Below are 21,815 nucleotides of genomic sequence, written 5' to 3'. Positions count from 1 at the left end.
AGCCTTAACGAGCTGTGTATTGTGCGCGAGTGTCGCTGTCAATGTTGATATAATTGTAATATTTAATAATATTGTGATATTCAAGATTTGTAAAGTAATATAGCTCTGGAGAACTTGAGACAGCGACCACTAGTCTCTCCTCTATCTTCAAAAGTCTCCGTAGTCGTCTTGACTACACAAACACAGCTGTCACCCCTGCCTCTGCTTTCATTTGATTGAAGAATGAAAAAGACGCAACTGATGTAGCACGCTTTTTCCGCTCAGGGTTGACTTTTATTTCAACTGCGAGCACAGCAAAAACGCGAGGCGCGCAGGGTGCAAAAAACAGCGCGTAAAGCACTCGCAGCCGTTAGTAAACCATTAAAAAGATGCGCCTCTCAACGCAATAAGCGCATTCGCTGTGATCGGCCCCTTATGCAGCCAAACTTTAAAATATATAAAATAATATTTTTAAAATCTTTTAACTGATACCATCGGTTAAAACGCACCCTTTTGGTTAACGGTTAATCGATTATTTTGAGCATCCCTACGATAGTCTATAAAGCACACATATGGAATGACCAACATCTCTTGCTATTGTTAGAAAAGTCTCTTTCTGACCTGTTGTCTGAGAGTTTCAGCCACTTCGGAATGGCTCAATATCCTACAGATTAATTTTGATCACTGTAAGCTCAAAAAATAATAGGTAATCAAAACCCAACATTGGGTCAAGTATGGACAAACCCAACTGTTTAGTTAAAAAGTGCCATTTAAATTGAAAAATGAATTAAAAAATGACAGTATGTGACCCAGTGATCATTTTTACACTGTGATTCAGAATATATGTAGCTAATGATACATGTTTAAATGAAGACAACATCATAATATTTAAGTAATCAATCCCAAATAAGTTTATTCAAGTGCATAGACTAATTTGTTAGTGAAACCATTTTGTATTTTAAAGATGGGCCATGATTTAACTCAACCTTTAAATGGACCTTTAATTGATAAGGCAAATTGGATCTCCATATATACATCCAATATCCATATTGGATTGCAACATTCAGTTATTAGCAACTGATTTCTCATTCCTGCTACAAGTATGCTACAGTAACGTGATGCTCTGTATGTTAACTGATTTGGATGTTGGTTTTTGGTTACTCATTGGTTAATTGATTATGTTCACCTGTTCCTTGTTTAGGTGGTTCATTCCACTGTGGCGGCTCCTGATGAATCAGGGACTAAGCTGAAGAAAAATGAATGAATAAATGTTTCTTGTTTAGCCATGTCTTTAAGCCCTCAGTTGATTCCTGTTATTTCTTTGCATGGGTAAAACTGTTAAGCGTTGACGTACACATTGCGAATTTTGACTGTCGGAAAATCGTATACCCACACACACACACACATCACAAATGAGTTTATCTGAAAGTTGTTTAGACATAATATACAACACAATTGTTTGATCCAGGTTGTATCCCGAAGAAATTGCATGAAATTCTGTGGCAAAAACATGAACAGAGGAAGACATTGCTTTCAGAGCCACTCTCTGTCTTTCATAGTAATGATACAAGCAGTGAATGTTTGCTACAAATACATGTTATTTCTTACCACCGGGAAACCAGTACGCCTGGTCACCCCATGTGTACTATTACACAGTCTACATAGTAAAAGCACCATGGAAATAATGATGGAAATTGAATTGAAAATTTTTTATTGTGAATTATAAAGCCTAGACCGTGGTAAGCTATCATTTCTGACAGTGTTGGGGAAAGGTACTTTTTAAAGTCATGCATTACAATATCGAGTTACTCCCCAAAAAAGTAGCTAATTGTGTTACTTAGTTACTTTTTATAGTAAGAAATGCGTTACGTTACTTTTGCTTTTTATTACTGGCTGAAGCTTGATCTCTTTCAGAACTTGTTTTATTTCTTAAATTGAGGAGCTCTGCAATTAACAATGCTCTGTATAACCTACACCTTCATTTACCTTTAAAAAAAAACACATCCTAAAATAATATTTTAGGATAGTGTTATCTGAGAACTTCCTCACTCAAGAGCTATACATTTTGTATATACAGATCATTGAGTTGAAAGCAATGTGTTTGCTACTATTGTGCTATTTGTCTTAAGTAAAATTAGTCCCATTGACATTATAATCCCCTTTTACTTTTCTACAATGTGTTCAAAATAATGAACCCATTTTCTCATTGACTGCTTGATTCATTGTGACTACTTTCATTCTAATTTAGCAATTTATTTTTTTAAAGATAGTTAAATAAATGAAAAGTAACTCATGTTACATTTTCATAAAAAGTCATTTTTTGTTTTGATTTTTTTAAAGTAATGCATTATTTTACTCGTTACTTAGAAAAATAATATTATTAAGAAACTCAGGTTACTTTTAATGCATTACCACCAACACTGATTTCTGATGACCCTGTCATGCATGACACATCATACAGTGCTTGGTGTAGTCAGTGAGTTTATCCTCCTGATTGCTCAACTTCAGATAAATCTACAGATCAGCTTGTTCAACCACACACACCTCACAAATTCTAGCTGACATTCAGACTTTATTGAGATGTTTAAAAATGATCGGGGGCTCATAAACTGCTTGCCCTGCAAGTTTCTCTCACATGGTACAAGCCAAGACTATATATGAGCAATTCAAGCTTTCTGGATGTGACATTTGCAGTAAAACCTTGAAACATAAATTCACTTAGAAAGCATATGTTAACATTATATTCAAAACACAAGGGTGCTTAAGGGATCAGCAAAATATCAATATGTAAACATTTTTTATTTTTCAAGTAAGGAAAATAAACATGCCTTATGGATGTGACCAAATAAGTATGGGAGTTTACAGTATACAACATACTTTGAAGAATTTCTGTGTATTAAAATGGCACAACCCAAAAGAAATAATGCCTTGCACGCCTAATGCACACCTTGTTTGTTCAGTGCTGTGCGTGTGTTTGTGCTGTGTACGCTCGTTTCTGTTTTTGTAATATGATTTGTTTCGGGTCTCTGAACTAACCCAAACAACTGTAAGTTCAATATAGTTTAAGAGTTTATCATTGCTTTTTGGGGAAAAAGGAATAGGTTAACAAGTCGTGCGACATACATTTTGCCCGTAGTTATTTGAATTATTCAGAAACACTAGGTAAGTGGTGTTTTGTAAGATTTTTGTAATTTTGTTTATTATTTTAGGGAGTGTACTTTATTAGCGTTGCATTCACTGAAGATTCCGGTTTCCTTTCACATTTTTATTTTTCATTAGTAAGTTTAGAGGGGATCTTATGTTCCAGTTTATGTGTCTTATAGTTTTGTTTAGTTCTTTGCTTTGGCGCTACTCTAGTTCATTTTTCCTCTCTGTAACTTTTACATTCATTATATTTCTGGGATTGCTTCTATTTATTTTCAATGCACTGTACAAAGCTCATACATGTCTCTCCCTTGTTGGCTTTATCATTTTTCCTTATAGAGGAATAAATTAATTAAATGTTAAGATTGTGTGTCCTTGTTTTTTTCCATGCATTTCCTTCAGTAATAATATAATATTCTAAACGTTGCGTTTTCTCTCCCTAGACAACTTATTAAATCGTAACACTAATCAGCAGGATAAGTGCTGCCTCACTATGCAACAAAAATGACTGATTTTATTTTATTTGACGTTTATGAGGGAAAAGCTTCGTTATGTGATGTGAAATTGGCACTTGTAGGACTTTGGTAAATCAAATATTATGGTTTGAAAACATTGACAGATACATTTTTGAGTATTTTTGCTGTATTGTAAAATTCAAGCCTACGCAAAAAAAAAAAAAAAGGGTTTCACTATTTTGGTTGACATTTGTATGGAATTGCTCACCATACAACATACGAGCTTCAACAATTTCAGTGTGATTTCTCCCAATGGGGGAAAAAACGCATACGAGCTCGTACAACAGCAAAACTCAACAATGTACACCTGCCTTTAGATGATTCTTGCCTTCTTTTTTTGTAAATAGTCAATATTCAACATTCAAGCTCATCTGCTCATTCCTTGCCTTCACAATAACAGATACTAAATGTGCATTTCTCTACAGAAACTGGTGTGCATATGTGGTGACCAAGACTGTGAGCTGTGTTGTAGAAGATGGAGTGGAGACTTACGTGAAGCCTGATTACCAGCCATGCTCCTGGGGAGTTCAGTGTGCACGTGTAGTCGTGTAAGTACAGTATGTGCTTTTATCGCCATTGGAATATTTTCCCCCCAAAAGGCCTAGTCTACTTAGTAACTCACATTTACTGGTACATTTGGGTTTAGATTTACTAAATAGAAAGTGTTGTTTGTGTGCCTGTCAGAGTTTCAATCCCAACAGATGTCTTTTTCCAAACAATGAGTAATTTGCTCCATTTTGAGTTACATCATAAAAGGCTAAACACCACTGGAAAATCCGTATTAGCTGTGTTTTGCAATATGGTAGGAACTTTCTAGGAAGGTCCAAAATTATATATAGTTGGTCCAAATTGGTTTATGACATTTTGGGTCAGCAACAAGACAAAAACCTACAGTAAACGTGTTTTTTTTTTGCTGTCTGAGGCCACCACCTAGAAACGAGAGATCTGTGTGGGACTGGATTTTTAATCCCGCTCCCGCCAGGTTTTATTCCGTACCTGACCGCTCCCGCTGTATATTCAGCCTTTGTTAACCCGCTGCCCGCCCCGCCCCGCCCTGTTTTCTACCCAACTGTTCCCGCTAAATTTAGATCTGATTTCCAAAATCTCACGTTTAAATTGGGTACTACCAAAAGAGAGAGAGATAACGGATAAAACTGTAGGTTGTGCAAGGACTGTAAGCTAAATGTCAGTTTTGTTTTAAAGACATGAGTGTTGCCTTAAATAGTGACGTGTGGTAAGATTTGTGGCTAGTGAGGCACTGACTCTTTCAAAGTTAGATTTACAAACATATCCACTCAATATATTTGCCAACTACCGATTGTGTTTCATATATAATATCAGCATTATTTCTATACAAATAAGCAGGTACATACCTGTATCAGGCATGGAAGACTGTAAAATGTATAGCGATTACATATGACTCCCAAAAAGCACCCAGCTGGACACTACAGAGTCCAGACAGCCTATAACAAGCGACACACAGCACCACGGCGGGAGCACTCGCTCTCTATCAGCCGGAAGCACTATATTGTTAGACCGCCCGCTCCATTTCAAATTACACCAGAGTTACTGACCGCTACTGCATTTTATTCAGAAATTTATACCCGTGCTGCAAGAAATCTGGTTGGGTCCTGTGGCTCCTGCGGTACAGCCACGGGAATGCAGACCTCTACTAAAAAATCAACTAAAAAAAAAAATCTACTAAAAAAATGATCAGCTAAAATTATTCATTCAAAATAATGTGCATGAAAATAGGGTTAATGTCTCTGTGGTTCTTCTATTCTCCTTTGAACGATTGCACAATCTGTACAGTAAGTTACAACTTATCCTACATGATAATACATAGATAATAACATTTTATTTATCATGTAACTGTAACTAATTTTTTACTTTCAAGCAGGATTAATGTTTTATTCTTGTCTTACTTAACAGACCTCAATTCTTTTGACAAATATACCGATAAACATTTTTAGATTACTTGGGTTATTAGCATAAACAAAATCTAAACGGTGCTCTTCTCTGTATAAACTTAATAAACTGAAATCTACTTGATTTTTAACAATAATTTGAAGGTTTCTCAAATTATGTAATGCAATCGATGCCAAAATTCTTAAACTGAAAGTAAAATTTCATTAGTAAGGCTGTAATTTTGAACATGTTGACATGCACAGTTTAACTTTGTAGGTTAATAAAACAATATTATGTCTTAGCATAGGTTCATATTGTACACTACCTGACAAAAGTCTTGTCATCGATCCCAGTTGTAAGAGCAACAAATAATAACGTGACTTCTGGTTGATCATTTTGAAAAGTGGCAGAAGGAAGATTTTTCAGATGAATCATTTGTTGAACTGCATCCCAATCATCACAAATACTGCAAAAGACCTACTGGAACCCGCATGGACACAAGATTCTCATAGAAATCAGTCAAGATTGGTGAAGGAAAAATCCTGGTTTGGGGTTAAATTCAGCATGGTGGCATGTGAGAGATCTGCAGAGTGGATGGCAACATCAACAGCCTGAGGTATCAAGACATTTGTGCTGCACTTTACATTACAAACCACTGGAGAGGGCAAATTCTCTAGCAGGATACAGCGCTCCTTCTCATGCTTCAGCCTCCACATCACACTTCCTGAAAGCAAAGAAGGTCAAGGTGCTCCAGGATTGGCCAGCCCAGTCACCAGACTAAACTATATTGAGCATGTCTTTTGGTAAAATAAGCGTAATCTAGAGGCCTTTGCCTTTCATATAAGCCACTTCTGATACCAACTGATCAACTTAGCAGTCAAGTTTTTATTTGTTGTTCCTAAAACTTGGATAGGCGAAAAGACTTTTGTCAGGTAGTGTATAACATTATGATCCTTCATGAATAAACATAATGTTTCTATACAGTATGTATATCCCTACATAACATCCAATAACATACAGTATGCAAGCATGGTCTCAAATACAGCAGTTTTGCTGGCTGTCAGCTCAGTCAAACCGTGTTTGTTTACAAATAAATTTCATATGTTTTGTTTAAACGCTTCTGGCCCTGATTGCTTTCCATATGTCACTGGATCATATAAGCCGAACATGATTTTATGTGAATATACATTACTTTACAGAGAGCTTAAGAGCTACTAGTTAGATACATTCTGCATTAAGAACAAATAGAACAAAAAATTAAGAACACATTAAGGTAGTTACAAACTAGCTAGTAATTACTAAACCACTAGTGTAGAGTTTGCTATTATGTTCCCATGCACATTTTGTCTGATGTAATATGTTAACATAGCAAAATAAATAGAGTCTGCTTTTGCGTGTGGCACCTACACAATATGGGGGACATATAAACATAATAATGATGACTTTAACATGCCACTTTATTGCATTTACTTTACTGTGTGCATCTTTTTATTGATGTAAGCATGCATGTATCTTACTTCAAATCAGCCAGAGCATTTGAGGTAAAAGCAAGTCTGTTTATCTGGCCTTTATTTAGAGCACTTTAAATAAGTGGAACCATTATGTACTACACTGACTAACATGAGTTAGGAAACAGATGTTGAAAGCTACAGTATCACTACAATATAACACATCAAATATGACTGGAAATCATTTTACTAGAGCTTTACTTTAGTCATTAAAGTGTAAGTAATACTAAAAACAATGTGTTTACATACAAAAACCTAATGTCAACAAATGGAGAAGCAAACAGAATGTAGTTTGAGGACGCCAGGATTAGAAAGTTTGTGCAGTTGTGAGGTGGTTTTGAGTTGTTGGCAACATACTGAACTCCAGCTGGAAAAGCTTAATCCAGCTTCTTTAGATTCAACACACACACACACAGAGACCACTATGTATGGAATGAGGTGGCATGCAATTGCAAGCTCTACAACCAGCACACCACAGGAATTAGGCTTAAAACCTACTAAAATACCACCACTTATTTTTGCACACGCTTTGTAGAGTGACCCCTTTTTCTCCTTTTTTTCTCACGGGGGTCATGGAGCAAGCAGAGCATGGAGACAAAAATTTAGTGGCTTAAGAACTGTAACCAAAGTCCTGGGAAAAATACAAAATGCTGAAATTGTTTCCTATTCCACCTTTTTATGGTGCTGATGTACGGGTTCAAGGCTGACCATAATGTTTTTTCTCAGAATATTTGTTTATTTGAATGACACAGTGAACTTGAGACTCTGACTACTGGTCAGAATTACGTCATAAATAAAATGGCGCTGATGAGATGGGCTTACACCACAACTCTCTCTTAGAGATGTTTTCTCTAACCATAAGTATTAAAGTTCAGCATGCAGATTTATAGCTTCTGGATGACAAAACATACAAAAAGATCCCATATTGGAGGAGCACTACTTTCCATATATAACAATGCACACCCAGTTCTTTACTGAAAAAGATGTTTTTACAGCTGGCCATCATACTTTTAATGGCCACTTTATTAGATACACCTTACTAGTACCAGGTTGGACCCCCCTGTTGCCTTTAGAACTGCCTTAATCCTTCGTGGCATAGATTCAACAAGGTACTGGAAATATTCCTCAGAGATGTTGGTTCATACTGACATGATAGCATCACGCAGTTGCTGCAGATGCTGCCCAAAGGTGCTCTATTGGATTTAGATCTGCTGACTGTGGAGGCCAATTGAGTACAGTGAACTCATTGTCATGCTCAAGAAACCAGTCTGAGATTATTCACGCTTTGACATGGCATGTTATCCTGCTGGATAGCCATTAGAAGATGGGTACACTGGTCATAAAGGGATAGACATGGTCAGCAACAATACTCAGGTAGGCTGTGGTGTTGACATGATGTTCAATTGGTACTAATGGACCCAAAGTGTGCCGAGAAAATATTCCCCACACCATTACACCACCACCAACAGCCTGAACCGTTGATACAAGGCAGGATGGATCCATGCTTTCATGTTATTGATGCCAAATTCTGACCCTACCATCCAAATGTTGCAGCAGTAATCAAGACTCATCAGACCAGGCAACGTTTTCCCAATCTTCTATTGTCCAATTTTGGTGAGCCTGTGTGAATTGTAGCCTCAGTTTTCCTGTTCTTAGCTGACAGGAGTGGCACTCGGTGTGGTCTTCTGCTGCTGTAGCCCATCCACCTCAAGCTTCGATGTGTTGTGCATTTAGAGATGCTCTTCTGCATACTCTGGTTGTAACAAGTGGTTATTTGAGTTACTGTTGCCTTTCTATGAGCTCAAACCAGTCTGGCCATTCTCCTCTGACCTCTGGCATTAACAAGGCATTTGTGCCCACAGAACTGCCAATCACTGGATATTTTCTTTTTGTCGGACCATTATCTGTAAACCCTAAAGATTGTCATGCGTGAAAATCCCAGTAGATCAGCAGTTTCTAAAATACTCAGACCAGCCCATCTGGCACCAACAACCATGCCACGTTCAAAGTCACCTAAATCACCTTTCTTCCTCATTCTGATGCTCAGTTTGAACTGCAGCAGATCGTCTTGACCATGTCTACGTGCCTAAATGCATTGAGTTGCTGCAATGTGATTGGCTGATAAGAAATTTACATTAATGAGCAGTTGGACAGATGTACCTTATAACGTGGTCTGTGAGTGTATGTCTGTGCAGCAACTAGCAGAAAATATATGAATGTGAAGATAATAATTTTCAAAACACACATGGTACATAAGCAACACAAGCTGCATTTTTAAGCATGTCTCTTTACTTGTGGATCTGGTAGTCTGGCAGAAAGTAATTTGATGAGTAGAGAGTGTATTGCAACACAACATCCCAGAAGGGATCAGTTTATTTGAAGTGAGAGTTCTGTTTAATGTGGAATATATTAAGTGATATACAGAATGGTGCATTCAAAGGAAACGTGTACAAGGCCTGGATGTTTTTTGTTGTTTTAGATTGTTGTGGCTGTGTTTGTGTTGTTTGTTATAAGCTATGATTTGTATTGTTTGCTTCTTGTTCTGTTCCATATTTCACAATTTAAACTAAACACTTCATGTTAGGAAATACACAAGAAGATTTTCATTCAAAAGATTATTTGTGTGTCTTGCAGTTACAGGACCTACATGAGGCCCAGATACAAGGTTGCTTACAAAATGGTAACAGAAATGGAGTGGAAGTGCTGCCATGGATATAGCGGACAAGACTGTAACAATGGACCAAATGGAGGATCTGATACTCACATCTCAACAAGCAGACCTGGGAATGGTAGGTCAATGCTTTCTCTCATGGTCAACTTTGAATATATTATCTTAGCAACATCTCCATATGTGCAACCAATATATGTCAGTTATATAAGTATGTCTGAGCATATTATATTCCACCATTAATTATCTTTGGATGTCTTTGACGACTGTGTCTACTACTTTCTAACTATGTCTGGCCGAATTTGTGTTATTGCTGCTTGTTCATTATGTACAAGCTTTTTAGATAAAAGTCTGGGCTCTATTTGGGATTTCATAAAGGGTCTTTAGGTTCAAGACCTCAGAATTTAAAAAACAATTGCAACTTAATAGGGTGTGGAAAGTTCTGAGTAGAAGGTATTTTATTGGAGTGGAGGTGATGGGGCAAAGCAGGGGAGAAAGAGGGGGTACGTCTGACAACACTACCGTTTACACTGATCACCTATAACTGTGTGGTCTTGCAGCTTGATCAAATAATTCAGAAGCAGTCACTTAGTCTGTTATTGTTTTCTTTCTTTTTTTTCAAAATTGTGCAGTACAATTTTGCATGAATGTCTTTGCAATATGGGAATATGCAAAATATGCAATTGCGAATGTGTGTTTTATCATAATTTTTTTTATCTTTGCCTAGGGAGAGGTGACAATGACAAGATGAGACAACTGGAGGACAAAATCCAGAGGTTGACCAAAGACCTAAATGACCTGCAGTCAACACTGCGTGGCATGAATGAGAAATTCCAGGAGGAAATGCGCAAACCTGGTATTAATAGTGGCAAAACACCAGCTGATGCAGCTCAGCCTGAAATGAAAGAGACTATCCATAACATTCAGACCAAGCTGGATCAGTTAGACAACCGTACTCAAGCTCATGACAAGACTCTAGTCAGCATAAATAACCACCTTGTGAATGGCAAAGGTGGAGGCAATGAACTAGATGTGAGTGGAGTAGGGGGAAACAAGTTTAACACCTTGAAAGAGGAAATACTCAGAGAGCTTGAACGTCGAGTGACACTTTCTTGTTCCGCCTGTCAGTCTGGAGTGGAAGACCTGAAACGACAACAGCAACAAGATCGGGAGAGGATCTCAGCTTTGGAAAAGCAGATTAGTGCCATGGACCAACGTCACCGCCAGATTCTTGATGGTTTACGCCGAGATCTTAGCCGGTCACAAGGCTGCTGTGACACTGTGACAGACTTCAGAGCACGACTTAATGACATGGACAGAAAGATAAGCTCTACATCAGAAGCATATGACAAGCTTCAGGATCGTCTGAATAGGCAACCAGGAGGAACTGGAGGTGGTGGAAGTATTGGAGGAGGATTAGGTGGACAAGGACAATTTCCTTTAATGCCAGAAGATTTTTTCAGTGACAGTCTAAAAGACCTGGAGAGACGACTCAACAACACTGTTCAGAGGGCAGAGGAAAACTGTGCTTATATGGAAACTAACATACGGGACTCCTTCCAGCAAGAATTCAGAAATATTCGCAATGAATTCAATAATCGTCTTCTTGACCAGGATGAGAGGATTAATGACATAGAACATGATATAGGAAACGTTAAAGAATCTGTATTTGATCTTGATAAGCGTTTATATCGGCTTGAGAATACGACGTCTTTTATAGACAAAAGGTTAAGTGAATGCTCTGGGTGCTCAGTCTCAAGTTCTGGGTCAAGTCCAAGCAGTGGTAGTCCTAGCATTGGTGAAACGGTTAAGTCTTTAGAGTGGAGAGTTGTTGCAAATGAAGATGAGATCAAGAGGTTTGACACACGATTCAAGGATCTCTCTGTGTCCGGTGACTCTCTTGAGGACAGGGTCATCAACCTCAGTCATGATGTTCGCAAGATCAAAGCTCTAACTGGAGACAATGGGGAACACTTCAACAGGATTGTCACAGAGATGGAGAACTGTGAAGTGTGCAGCACAGTGGAGGATGACCTGAAAAAACTCAAGAACATCACAAACCATGCCATGGACAGGTGGCAGAGGGAAATGAACTACATTAAGGGTACATTTGACTCTGGTCAGAAGGGTTGTGTGGATGTGTGCTCTGGTTTGCAGGACGAGATGGATCAGTTGAGAGAGGAGGTACAGAAATGCAGTGGTCAGTGCAAGATCAACCTGAATACTCCTACAGGAACAGGATCAGAAACGGATCACCTGGATGACCCTCAAAAACCGCTGGATGGACATAGTGTTATTAGCAGTAACACCGGAGACCTTAGGTCAATTCAAGGAGAGCTGTCTGAGGTCATCTTAACATTCAGTTCCATCAACGACACACTAAAAGGTCTGGAGCATGTGGTTCAGAAGCATGACAGCGTTATCAATGACCTTGGAAACACTAAAGACAAAATAATATCTGAAATTGACAAGATCCAGCAGGAAATGACCGAACACATAGAAGATAGCAGGGTACGCTTTGACAGTGTCGATCAGGATGTACGGCGCTTTGGGAACAACTTTGTGGTTGAAATGGGTGACTGCAAGAGGAATGGCGACGGACTGGATAAGAGGCTCTCTAAACTCGAAGTGGTTTGTGGTCGACTTGACTCTGTCTCAGACAATCTCCAGAAGATCAAAGAAGGCCTGAACAAACACGTGTCTAGCCTATGGAACTGTGTCAGTGGGCTAAACAACACAGTGATCTCGCACAGTGGGTTCATTGAGATCCTCCAGAACACACATCTGGATGATATCCATGGCAAGATCAAAAGACTCAACTCCTCTATGATCCACATCCTCAAGGAGTTCCAGAACTTAGCAGAGAATGATTTGACAGGTCTGATTATAAGTGCTTAAATTAGAATGTCTAAAGAGCAACACTTTAAACAGTACTTGCATGCAAGAAAATATTCTAAAATTTCTCCACCAGTAACTGTTGTGTACCATTTAAAATTAAACTGAGATTGGATTCCAATTAATTCCAAAATGCATTTCTCACAGTGCACTCTTTAGTTTCCTTTTTCTGTCCTTCCAAATCTCCAAATCCAGTTTTTCCAACTTTGATGGGTATGGATAGAGAACAACTCTTTTAATTGCTTCATCTCTGATTACAGGATTACCTGGACCACCAGGTCCCCAAGGAGAAATTGGGTTCCCTGGTCCTCAGGGGCCACCAGGTAACGATGGACCACCTGGTATTCAGGGCTTACCGGGTCCAAGAGGACCTCCAGGTGAGAAATCCTGTTAATTATTCCTGGCCAAGAAATCCATGCATCAATCAATAGTGGAACTGTTAACCCAGAGATTACAACTTATCTACCAGAAGCTTGGATGTTTACATAAGATCTCATTTTGTGTAATAGATGAACTCGATACAGGACTCAAATCCAACTGTACCACATATTACACTGACTAATTTTGATTTTTCCTATTCTAGGTCTCAGAGGAGAGAGAGGTGTGTATTCAAATTGCCTTTAATTCTTGTAGCAGCCAACTCTCAAACACTCTGCATGTGTGCTAATGTCTGGAATGAATGCAATAATTCAGAGACATACATATAGAGTATCAGTTTGTATGAGAGCCAGTGATATTTCTGCCTTAAGTGTTGCACCATGTGTTCAGTTGTTATTGTCAGTTCTGGGTCAGTAGAAGAGCCAAAGGTCAGCAGCTGATCTGCTGCTGGTTGTTTAAAGCATGACTATATTAGACTGAGAGTTAAAAGGATAATTTTAGAGTTAATCCTTTAAAAAAAGTTAACTGTTGTAATCTTTATTTTAGGTATGGCTGGTGCAGATGCCAATATAAGACGTCTTTCGTTCTCAGCAGCTCTCACAAATCCAATGGTTACAGCTGGAACAATTATTTTTGATAAGACCTTTGTAAATGAAGGAAACTTTTACAATGCACGAACAGGTAATCTTCGCACTTTTGTATGATGTGGAAGGAAATAACAAACAAAAGCATTATACATTTTTGTCTTCTCTTGATCCAGGTATGTTTACTGCACCAGTAGAGGGAAAGTACTTCTTTAGCGCTATTCTGACGGGACACAAAAATGAGAAGATTGAAGCTGTGCTGTCCAGGTCTAACTATGGTGTGGCTCGTGTAGATTCTGCCGGTTACCAACCGGAAGGGTTGGAAAACAAACCAATGGCAGAGGCCAAACCAACACCAGGTTCTTTGGCTGTCTTCAACATCATCCTGCCTCTTCAGATGGGCGACACAGTCTGCATAGACCTCGTGATGGGCAAACTGGCTCATTCAGTGGAGCCTCTAACCATCTTCAGTGGTATGCTTTTATATGAAGATGTACAGATATAGCCTTGAGAGCAAACAGACTCGGTGGACTAGCAAAACGACGGGGCTAGAAAGAGACACGCTAAATAACGTTTATCCACCCAGGATGACAATACACACGCCGCTCGTTGATTTTCCTGTGGTATAATTTCCAAATCTATGGATCTTGTAAGACCTCCAAAGAATTCCTTGAACAGAGAATATAATTTTATATGGAGGAACTGTTGCCCTTGATATGTTATCCTAACCCGCATTTTGGAGAAGTGTTGTAACAAATACTACTGCAGGTTTGTGCTGCCGTTGATGACGATGTTCTTATTGAGATATTTCCATGTTATAGGAATCACAGACATGAGTTATGAATAATCTCTCATGCACCGAAGATGACCATGAGGTCTGTTTGACTTCCCATGTATGCCACTGCACGGTAAAATACTCTTCTGCCAAAGAGCTTGACTCACAGTCAGGGTTATAGGTTAGGCTGATGGGTGTGGAATTTGGGAGATTTGGTGAAAGGAATTCATGTTTTTGCTGTGAATGTTTAAATCCTGTGCTTCTTTTTCTATGTTGACTCAAGGCAAACGTGCCTTCATTTCAATTTTTTCTATTTCTCTGTATTACAAGTGCCAAGTTTTTGAGGAATAACATCCTGCTCTTGCCAAAGATGCTTTTACTGTGGTTGGTGGTTGATGACTTCAGGAAACATTCAATATGTTTTCCAAACTGACAATCAGTGAGGTATATCATTGCTTTCTGTGCAAACTTTCCAAGTGCCACTGGAAAATGGCAATGAAATCTCCATTTCTAAGGCACACCGTTTCCTCAGTAGCATCTAACCAACAAGAAATCTTTGAGCATGCATTGTTCTGCATTTGTGATGCCGCTGACAACAACCTCAGTTCTACTGGAGTGGAGGACCATTGCATTTTCATATTTCCAGCTCACAGCCTGAGTGCTCAATGGAGATTACTATCAAACAGAGCCTGTCCTTAATGTGGTTCAACAAAGTGCCTTTGAAGAATAACAATGCTGAGGATTCAGAGGGTGTCCTTCGTCAACCGATTCTGTCTGTGTGGTCTAGCTCGAATGTTTACTGTAAGACATCCCAAAGAATTTTGAACTTACGTGGCTTTTGCTTTTTCTTGTTTGAAACATGCTTGTGCAATTTCACAGCATGCTGACAGAAAATATCTGCATATTAGTATGAATTTCCAGAGTTCATATGGATAAGAATGTTGAAGATTAAGGCTGCTATCTTTTATGTGCTATGTTTCATTTATTTTTAGGTATAAAGAAATTCTGCAGCTCATAAAACGGACGCTACGGCAGCAACATCAACATCTGTGTTCATGTAAAATAGACCAGATCTAAGATTTTATAGTTCCCTCTCATGGTTTAACCTGTTACCTTGAATGTGTACGTTGGCAACACGTGTGTTTCAAATAAAGATATTTAATTTTACACATTTGAGTCTCTGCTGAGCCTAGATTTACAAGGTTCTGTCATGTGTTTTGGATTACTAGAACAGACTACTGTTCATTGTTTCAGACACAATGAAGAGCGCACTGGTACACAGTAACCGTGATTGTGTTGAATAGAATTCCAGGCAGTGAGTGATAGCACAGGTTTTGCCACTGTCTGTGACTCTTTTTTTTTTTTCTAGTCATCATGGAAAAAGAAGTTGCTGGATCATTTGTCAAAGCCAAATGTGATTGAAAACACGTTCTCAAATAGAAAAGTACCCACTGTTTCTGTTTTTAAGAACTTATTTTTAGAGGCATGTGCACAGAAATGGTGTGATTAAGGAGAGGAGTGCACAATGCATTTCATTTTCCATGTCGCAAGCCAGAGAAGTCGTTTGGAGATTGGCTTGTGATTTAATGGAAAGAAAAACATCTCTGGGTGTCCATCCATAGTCATACTGGGATGTAGTTTATGGTGAATAATGCCTTCTGTTTGTCTAGACAAAGTGTTGGCTAGTGTTGACTGCCCTCTCGCTGATACAGTATGTGCCAACATGGGGAGTTTACTTATTTTTCCATTTCATAATATTGTATTTCTTTATTGCTTTCAGTACTTTAACATCCCTATATCCCATCTGTAGGATAAGCCAAACATATGCTTTCCTTTTTCTATTAATGTCAACATAAAATGGCATTCAACACTCATTTTACTTCTGTATTGAGGTGTACTGTAATTTAAAGTGAAACAGAAAATTCAACAAGTAAATGTGGGATGGAACGTGAGCTGCATCCCAAATGGCACACTATACACTATGCACTTATGCCAATATAGGTTCGTTCTAAAAACGTAGCCCTATATACATTTCTGTAAATCGTGAATTATGTACCCAGATGTACATATGGCTGCATTTCGTTTTTAAAAAACGAACGCTACAGGGTGGTTTGACGCCGTTCATTTTCGCATTTACCTGCTGACCGCTTACCTCCGTATGGATGGCTTTCACGCTGTTACGTTTCTCTAGTAGGTTGGTATGTACGTCGGTGGACTTGAGATGCAGAGAGGAGTTGACCACGACGACGGGGTTCGAGTCCGGTGAAGAACATTTCAAGAAAGTGGGTAAGACATAAACAAAATCCCAAAAATAACATAAACAAGTAAATAAAAGGGTGAGATTGTGGTAAAATCTGAAAACATGGTAAAAATCAGATGAGGGCTTTTCTTTTTCTGGATTGGTTGGGTTTAGGAAAGGAGGGTGGGTCAGTCAATCGGTTAGTCATTCAGTCAGTCGACAGCGACCTTTGGGGGATTTACGCAAGAACAGCAGGCGCAAATGGCACTCAGAAATTTAAGATTTCAAAAAGCCTACACAGCGGCCTCTGGTGGATTCGCGAAAACAGAAACTGCAAAAAAAAAAAGTAGCTCCTGGGATGTATTTGGCGCTCTCCAGAAATGTACATAGGGGTACATTTTCAGAATGAGCCAGGGTTGACTTTTGCAATTTGTACTTATGTACTTTCACATTCAACAGCATAGAATATGTATGTAGTGTCATCTCAAATGGAACATTGTTTTGTTTACTAAGCTGAAATTCAAACCGTTTCTCAGATGACGTTTGACACTTGCCAAATCAGCAAAATAAATGACCAAACTACCAAATAATACCCAGGAGGCAGTATAATCACTCTCGTAGGAGCATTTTGCTTTCACAATCCACAATAAATAAAGTAATCCAACATCAGTGTCACAATCGCCTCACAGCAAGAAGGTCACTGGTTCGAGCCCCTGGCTGGGTCAATTGGCGTTTCTGTGTGGAGTTTGCATGTTCTCCCCTTGTACAGGTACATCAGTACCTGAAAGCTCCGCCCCTTCTGCTACATGGGCAAAGCAGCAGCTGTTGAGTGTGTGAAGTGTCCAACATTCCATGCTTCATTTTAATGGTTATATAAGTGCATCATTCAGCACTTATTCTTTTTAGAATCTCAGTGTGAATGCACTATTTACACTAATTATACTACAAAATGGCATAGAATATACATAAGTATGAGATTTGGGATGCATCTATGGTTTTCTTTAACAGAAATGGACTAAATCAGATGGCATGGGCTGAATGGGTGGATTCAGGAGAAATGATATTGTGTACATTATACGGAGGCTTTTTAAGTGTATGTTCAAAAATAATACCTTTTGAATGTATTTGGAAAATTGACTCTAAACATTACATTACAGTATGAATGCACAATTTGTAAAAATTTGAAAAAGATGACATTATACTTATATACATTATATATTATGTTATATACACTACCGGTCAAAAGTTTGGGGTCAATTTTTTTTAATTATAATTATTAATTTTATTTAATAATTTAAATAAAATTATTCTGTTCATCAATAAATAAATGCAGCCTTGGTGAGCAGGAGAAGCTTATTTTAAAACATTTAAAAATCCTACTGACCCCAAACTTTTGACCGGTAGTGTATGTCTGCACAATGTCACTGTTTCACTTGAAAACAGCTTAACATCATCACATTTTAGGAGTTTTAAAACAGATGCAATACTTTCCACAGCTAATATATAGCCTGTAATAATGTATTGCAGTTTAGTTTTGGGTTGTTTTACTTTTGTTCTCATATTTATGTTTGGGGCCAGGCTGAAAATTAAATTTAAGTCTCATGACATAATAACTTATATGACATGAATTATTTAATGGGAATAATGTTTATGAAAAGATCTTTTGCTTGTGGGATTCAATGACTGGTTTACAGAGCATAAACAAATCATTGTTTACAACTTTTTATGCATTTTTTGCATTGACAGTGCCATTTTTGGCAGCCTGAATATGCAATTTCTAATGTTATGAAACCATTTTAGTATTTTGACAGATCTATGTAATTGAGTATCATTTTGCGAACAATGTCATCTGCACACAATGCAAAGTATAAACTTATCTATTTTAAGTACACCGTCATGTAAAAAAAAGTATGTTTAGAGGTCACCTATTTTAATTGCCCCTTTTTCAAGATTTAATACAAGTATTTTGTGTCTCCAGAATGTATCTGTAGTTTCAGCTCAAAACACCCATCAGATTATTTATTATACCTTTCTGAATGATGGTATTTTCTACTTTAAATGCCATGTAGCTGTTTTTGTTGCCTGTGCCTTTAATGCTAGTTCTCCCCACCCACCGATCCCACGCTTGCCAGAGTGTGCCTCAATCTCTACCTCGGCTGTGTCAGATAAGCAGCACAGTGACAGACATGAAGGAAGCAGATCTCACAGAACGTTTGTGAGAAATACTACTGTAAGAACTTTATTAATGATTATTTGATGTATTTGTTGTGAAGTTAATTCAAGCCTTTCCATGAGTCACACACAATGTTGTTAAAAAGTTCACAAGCACACAGCGATTAACTTTGCACTGTTTTTGCTTGGCAAATGTGACAGGATACACATTACTATCCACTACTTCATGGATATCCGTTATGTAAATGTACAAAATAAACCTGATTTAACGTCCACAAACCGGGATTGAAACGTGTTCTTTTATAATTATACTGACATGCAGCTGTGGATATAAGGATGGACAAATCGCAGTAGTTCATTACAACATCAACGTTTTAAACTTGTAAAACTGATTCTTGATCACATTCACGAGCTGAACAGATATTTTAATCCCAGTTGCTTTGTGCACGTCCTGTCTTGTTGTTATCATACTTGCCAACACTCCCATTTTTCCGTGGAGTCTCCCGTACTTCAGACCCATCTCCCGTATTGTTCTGTCTCCCGTAAAACTCCCGGAATTTCAGCCACCCCCCCCCCCCCCCCCCACCTCCCTCGCGCAGCTTTTGGGTACAATTCCGCTATGTTTTTGGTTTGGTCCCCATGCGTTGCGTACCAAGCCCAACGCGCAACCATCTTCACCCCCCCCCCCCCAATTCTTCACTTCGCGCGCACCCCTGGATAAAATGTCCCGGATTTTTAGATCAGTATGTTGGCAAGTATGGTTAATATGATTATACGCGTTATTAAGGAGACATGTTAATACACAGCTGTCAATCGATTTGGTGGGCGGGGGGAAACCGCACTCCTCATGTTGCGGTGAGCCTCAAAGAGGGAGGGATTTGGATCATATTTAAACATCAGGAAATTTTTAAAAAGAGACTTATTGTCTTTATATAACCCCAATATGACTGTGGACACACTATACCTACACACAGTTCTGTCCAAACAGCTTACAAAAGATGATTTTCATAATAGGTGCCCTTAAAAGCTGAAAAAGGAAGAGCTACTCCAACAATCATTTAAAATAATTTACACAAGACTATATCAGTGATTTCTGATAAGATTTCTAAGCATATAATAAAATATTTCCCTAGTATCTCCACAAAAATTAAAGTATGAAAGAAGTTTAATTTGTGTGTTTTTCTCGTAACTTTCAACCATGCTCTATCAGACAGACAGGGTGTCATTACTGCACATTTGGGTGTGGTAAAAGAATCCGCGTAGTGCTGGCCAGCTGTGTCTAAATGGGATTGGGTGGGAAAATGTCACGTATCCTGTTTGTCTTTAATCTTTGTGCACTTACATTCAGCTGTCTTCCTCCTTCTCTTTCTCTCTGCATACAGTGCAAACACACAGGCCTGAGCTCCCCACCGCTGCAGAGACGCAACCGCTGCCAACCCTTCAGTATCAATCAGAGAACAATATCCCTCAACCTCTCCTCATAACTCCTATCAAAGCACTGCTGGATGTTAAGTTAACATATTTGCTCTTCAATGCAGCTTTAGGAACATTTATAACAAACTGATTATTGTGTATTACCAGTATAAACAATTTTTCTGGATCAAAGTAGTTAATTTTTTTTCTGATTTAAAGGGGTAGTTCACTCAAAAAAGAAAATGATGTCATCATTTACTCATCCTTCACTTGTTTTGAAGAATGTTGTAAATAGGTAGCCATTGACCTCCAGTTTTCGTTCAACAGAAACAAAGAACTCATAAACATTCTGGAACCACTTGAGGGTGTAAAATATATTTTGGGGGGGTCAACTATCCTTTTATCTACACTGTAAAAAAAAAAAATACACTTTTGTTCACCAAAGCTTCATTTGCATTGTTATATCATTCATTCAGTCATATTCTTTTCAGATTAGTCCCTTTATTAATCTGGGGTCACCACAGCGGAATGATAAACAGCATATGTTTTACATAGTGAACACCTTTCCAGCTGCAACCCATCACTGAGAAACACTATACAATCTCATTCATTCACACACATTCACTACGGACAATTTAGCTTACCCAATTCACCTATAGCGCATGTCTTTGGACTATAGGGGAAACCGGAGCACCCGGAGGAAACCCACGCCAACCCGGAGAGAACATGCAAACTCCACACAGAAATGCCAACTGACCCAGCCGAGGCTCGAACCATCGATCTTCTTGCTGTGATACAATCGTGCTACCCACTGCGCCGCCAAGACGTCCCATTGTTATATCAAATATATATCAATTTGTTATATCAAAAAGAGTAAAATAGTCAAATATTATTTGTATATTACTTATTATAATCTATTTAATACATCCTTACATACATTAAAAAAATAAAACTAACCCGAATACAGATGGTACAATTGTAGTTTTTGTTAAGTCACATTATTATTTACCTTTTTATTTGTCAGTATGTTTTTTATTTCATTGTATGTGCTTAAGTTGATACTATCTATACTTTTTAAAATATAATTGTTTTAGTCTTTTTTTTACTGTAATAAATTAAATTATTAAAAAAAAAAAAATACTAACCCCAAACTTTGTAAAGGTTATGCATCATATAAAGTATCATAATTTCCTTTGAAGAACCATGTAATGCTAAAGGTTCATGACTGCTGAAAATAAATGAAACTAAAAAGGTATTAACTAAAAGTTACAAACTAATAAAATTTAACAGCATCACTGTTTGTGAAGTTTAATTATAAACTAATTTCGAGAGGATCACGTGCTTTTGATTGTCCATGGCTGGTCCCGCATTAGCTAACACATGATTCACCAATCAGACAATTCTTAACTCACTATAAATAACCAAGTTTCTTACCTCAGAGTCTTCCTTTTGAAGAATCCTCCCTCCCACCCCTACTCCCCCTCCTTTCTAGATTGGGCGACACGGCAGCCCAGTGATTGGCACTATTGCCTCACAGCAAGAATGTCACTGGTTAAAGTCCCTACTAAACCAGTTGAAATTTCTGTGCGGAGTTTGCTTGTTCCCCCCTTGCTCGCGTAGATGTTTCCCCCAAGTTC

The 21,815-nt window shown here is 38.2% G+C and overlaps 1 protein-coding gene across 1 annotated transcript in view; it reads left to right on the top strand.

The window, feature by feature from the left end:
• Positions 1–15,521, top strand: part of emilin1b (elastin microfibril interfacer 1b) — a 60,170-nt gene extending 44,649 nt beyond the window's left edge. The window contains exons 2-8 of the mRNA XM_056476698.1: positions 4,064–4,186; positions 9,689–9,843; positions 10,450–12,600; positions 12,878–12,994; positions 13,201–13,218; positions 13,542–13,676; positions 13,756–15,521. Coding sequence (XP_056332673.1) covers positions 4,064–4,186; positions 9,689–9,843; positions 10,450–12,600; positions 12,878–12,994; positions 13,201–13,218; positions 13,542–13,676; positions 13,756–14,084 — 3,028 coding nt within the window. The 3' untranslated portion in view covers positions 14,085–15,521. The remainder of the gene's footprint in view (positions 1–4,063; positions 4,187–9,688; positions 9,844–10,449; positions 12,601–12,877; positions 12,995–13,200; positions 13,219–13,541; positions 13,677–13,755) is intronic.
• Positions 15,522–21,815: the final 6,294 nt, after the last annotated feature.

Source organism: Danio aesculapii, chromosome 17 (genome assembly GCF_903798145.1).
Source record: "Danio aesculapii chromosome 17, fDanAes4.1, whole genome shotgun sequence".
Lineage (NCBI taxonomy): Eukaryota > Metazoa > Chordata > Actinopteri > Cypriniformes > Danionidae > Danio > Danio aesculapii.
Note: the sequence above shows the minus strand (reverse complement) of the source record. Positions and strands in the feature narration are given on the sequence as shown.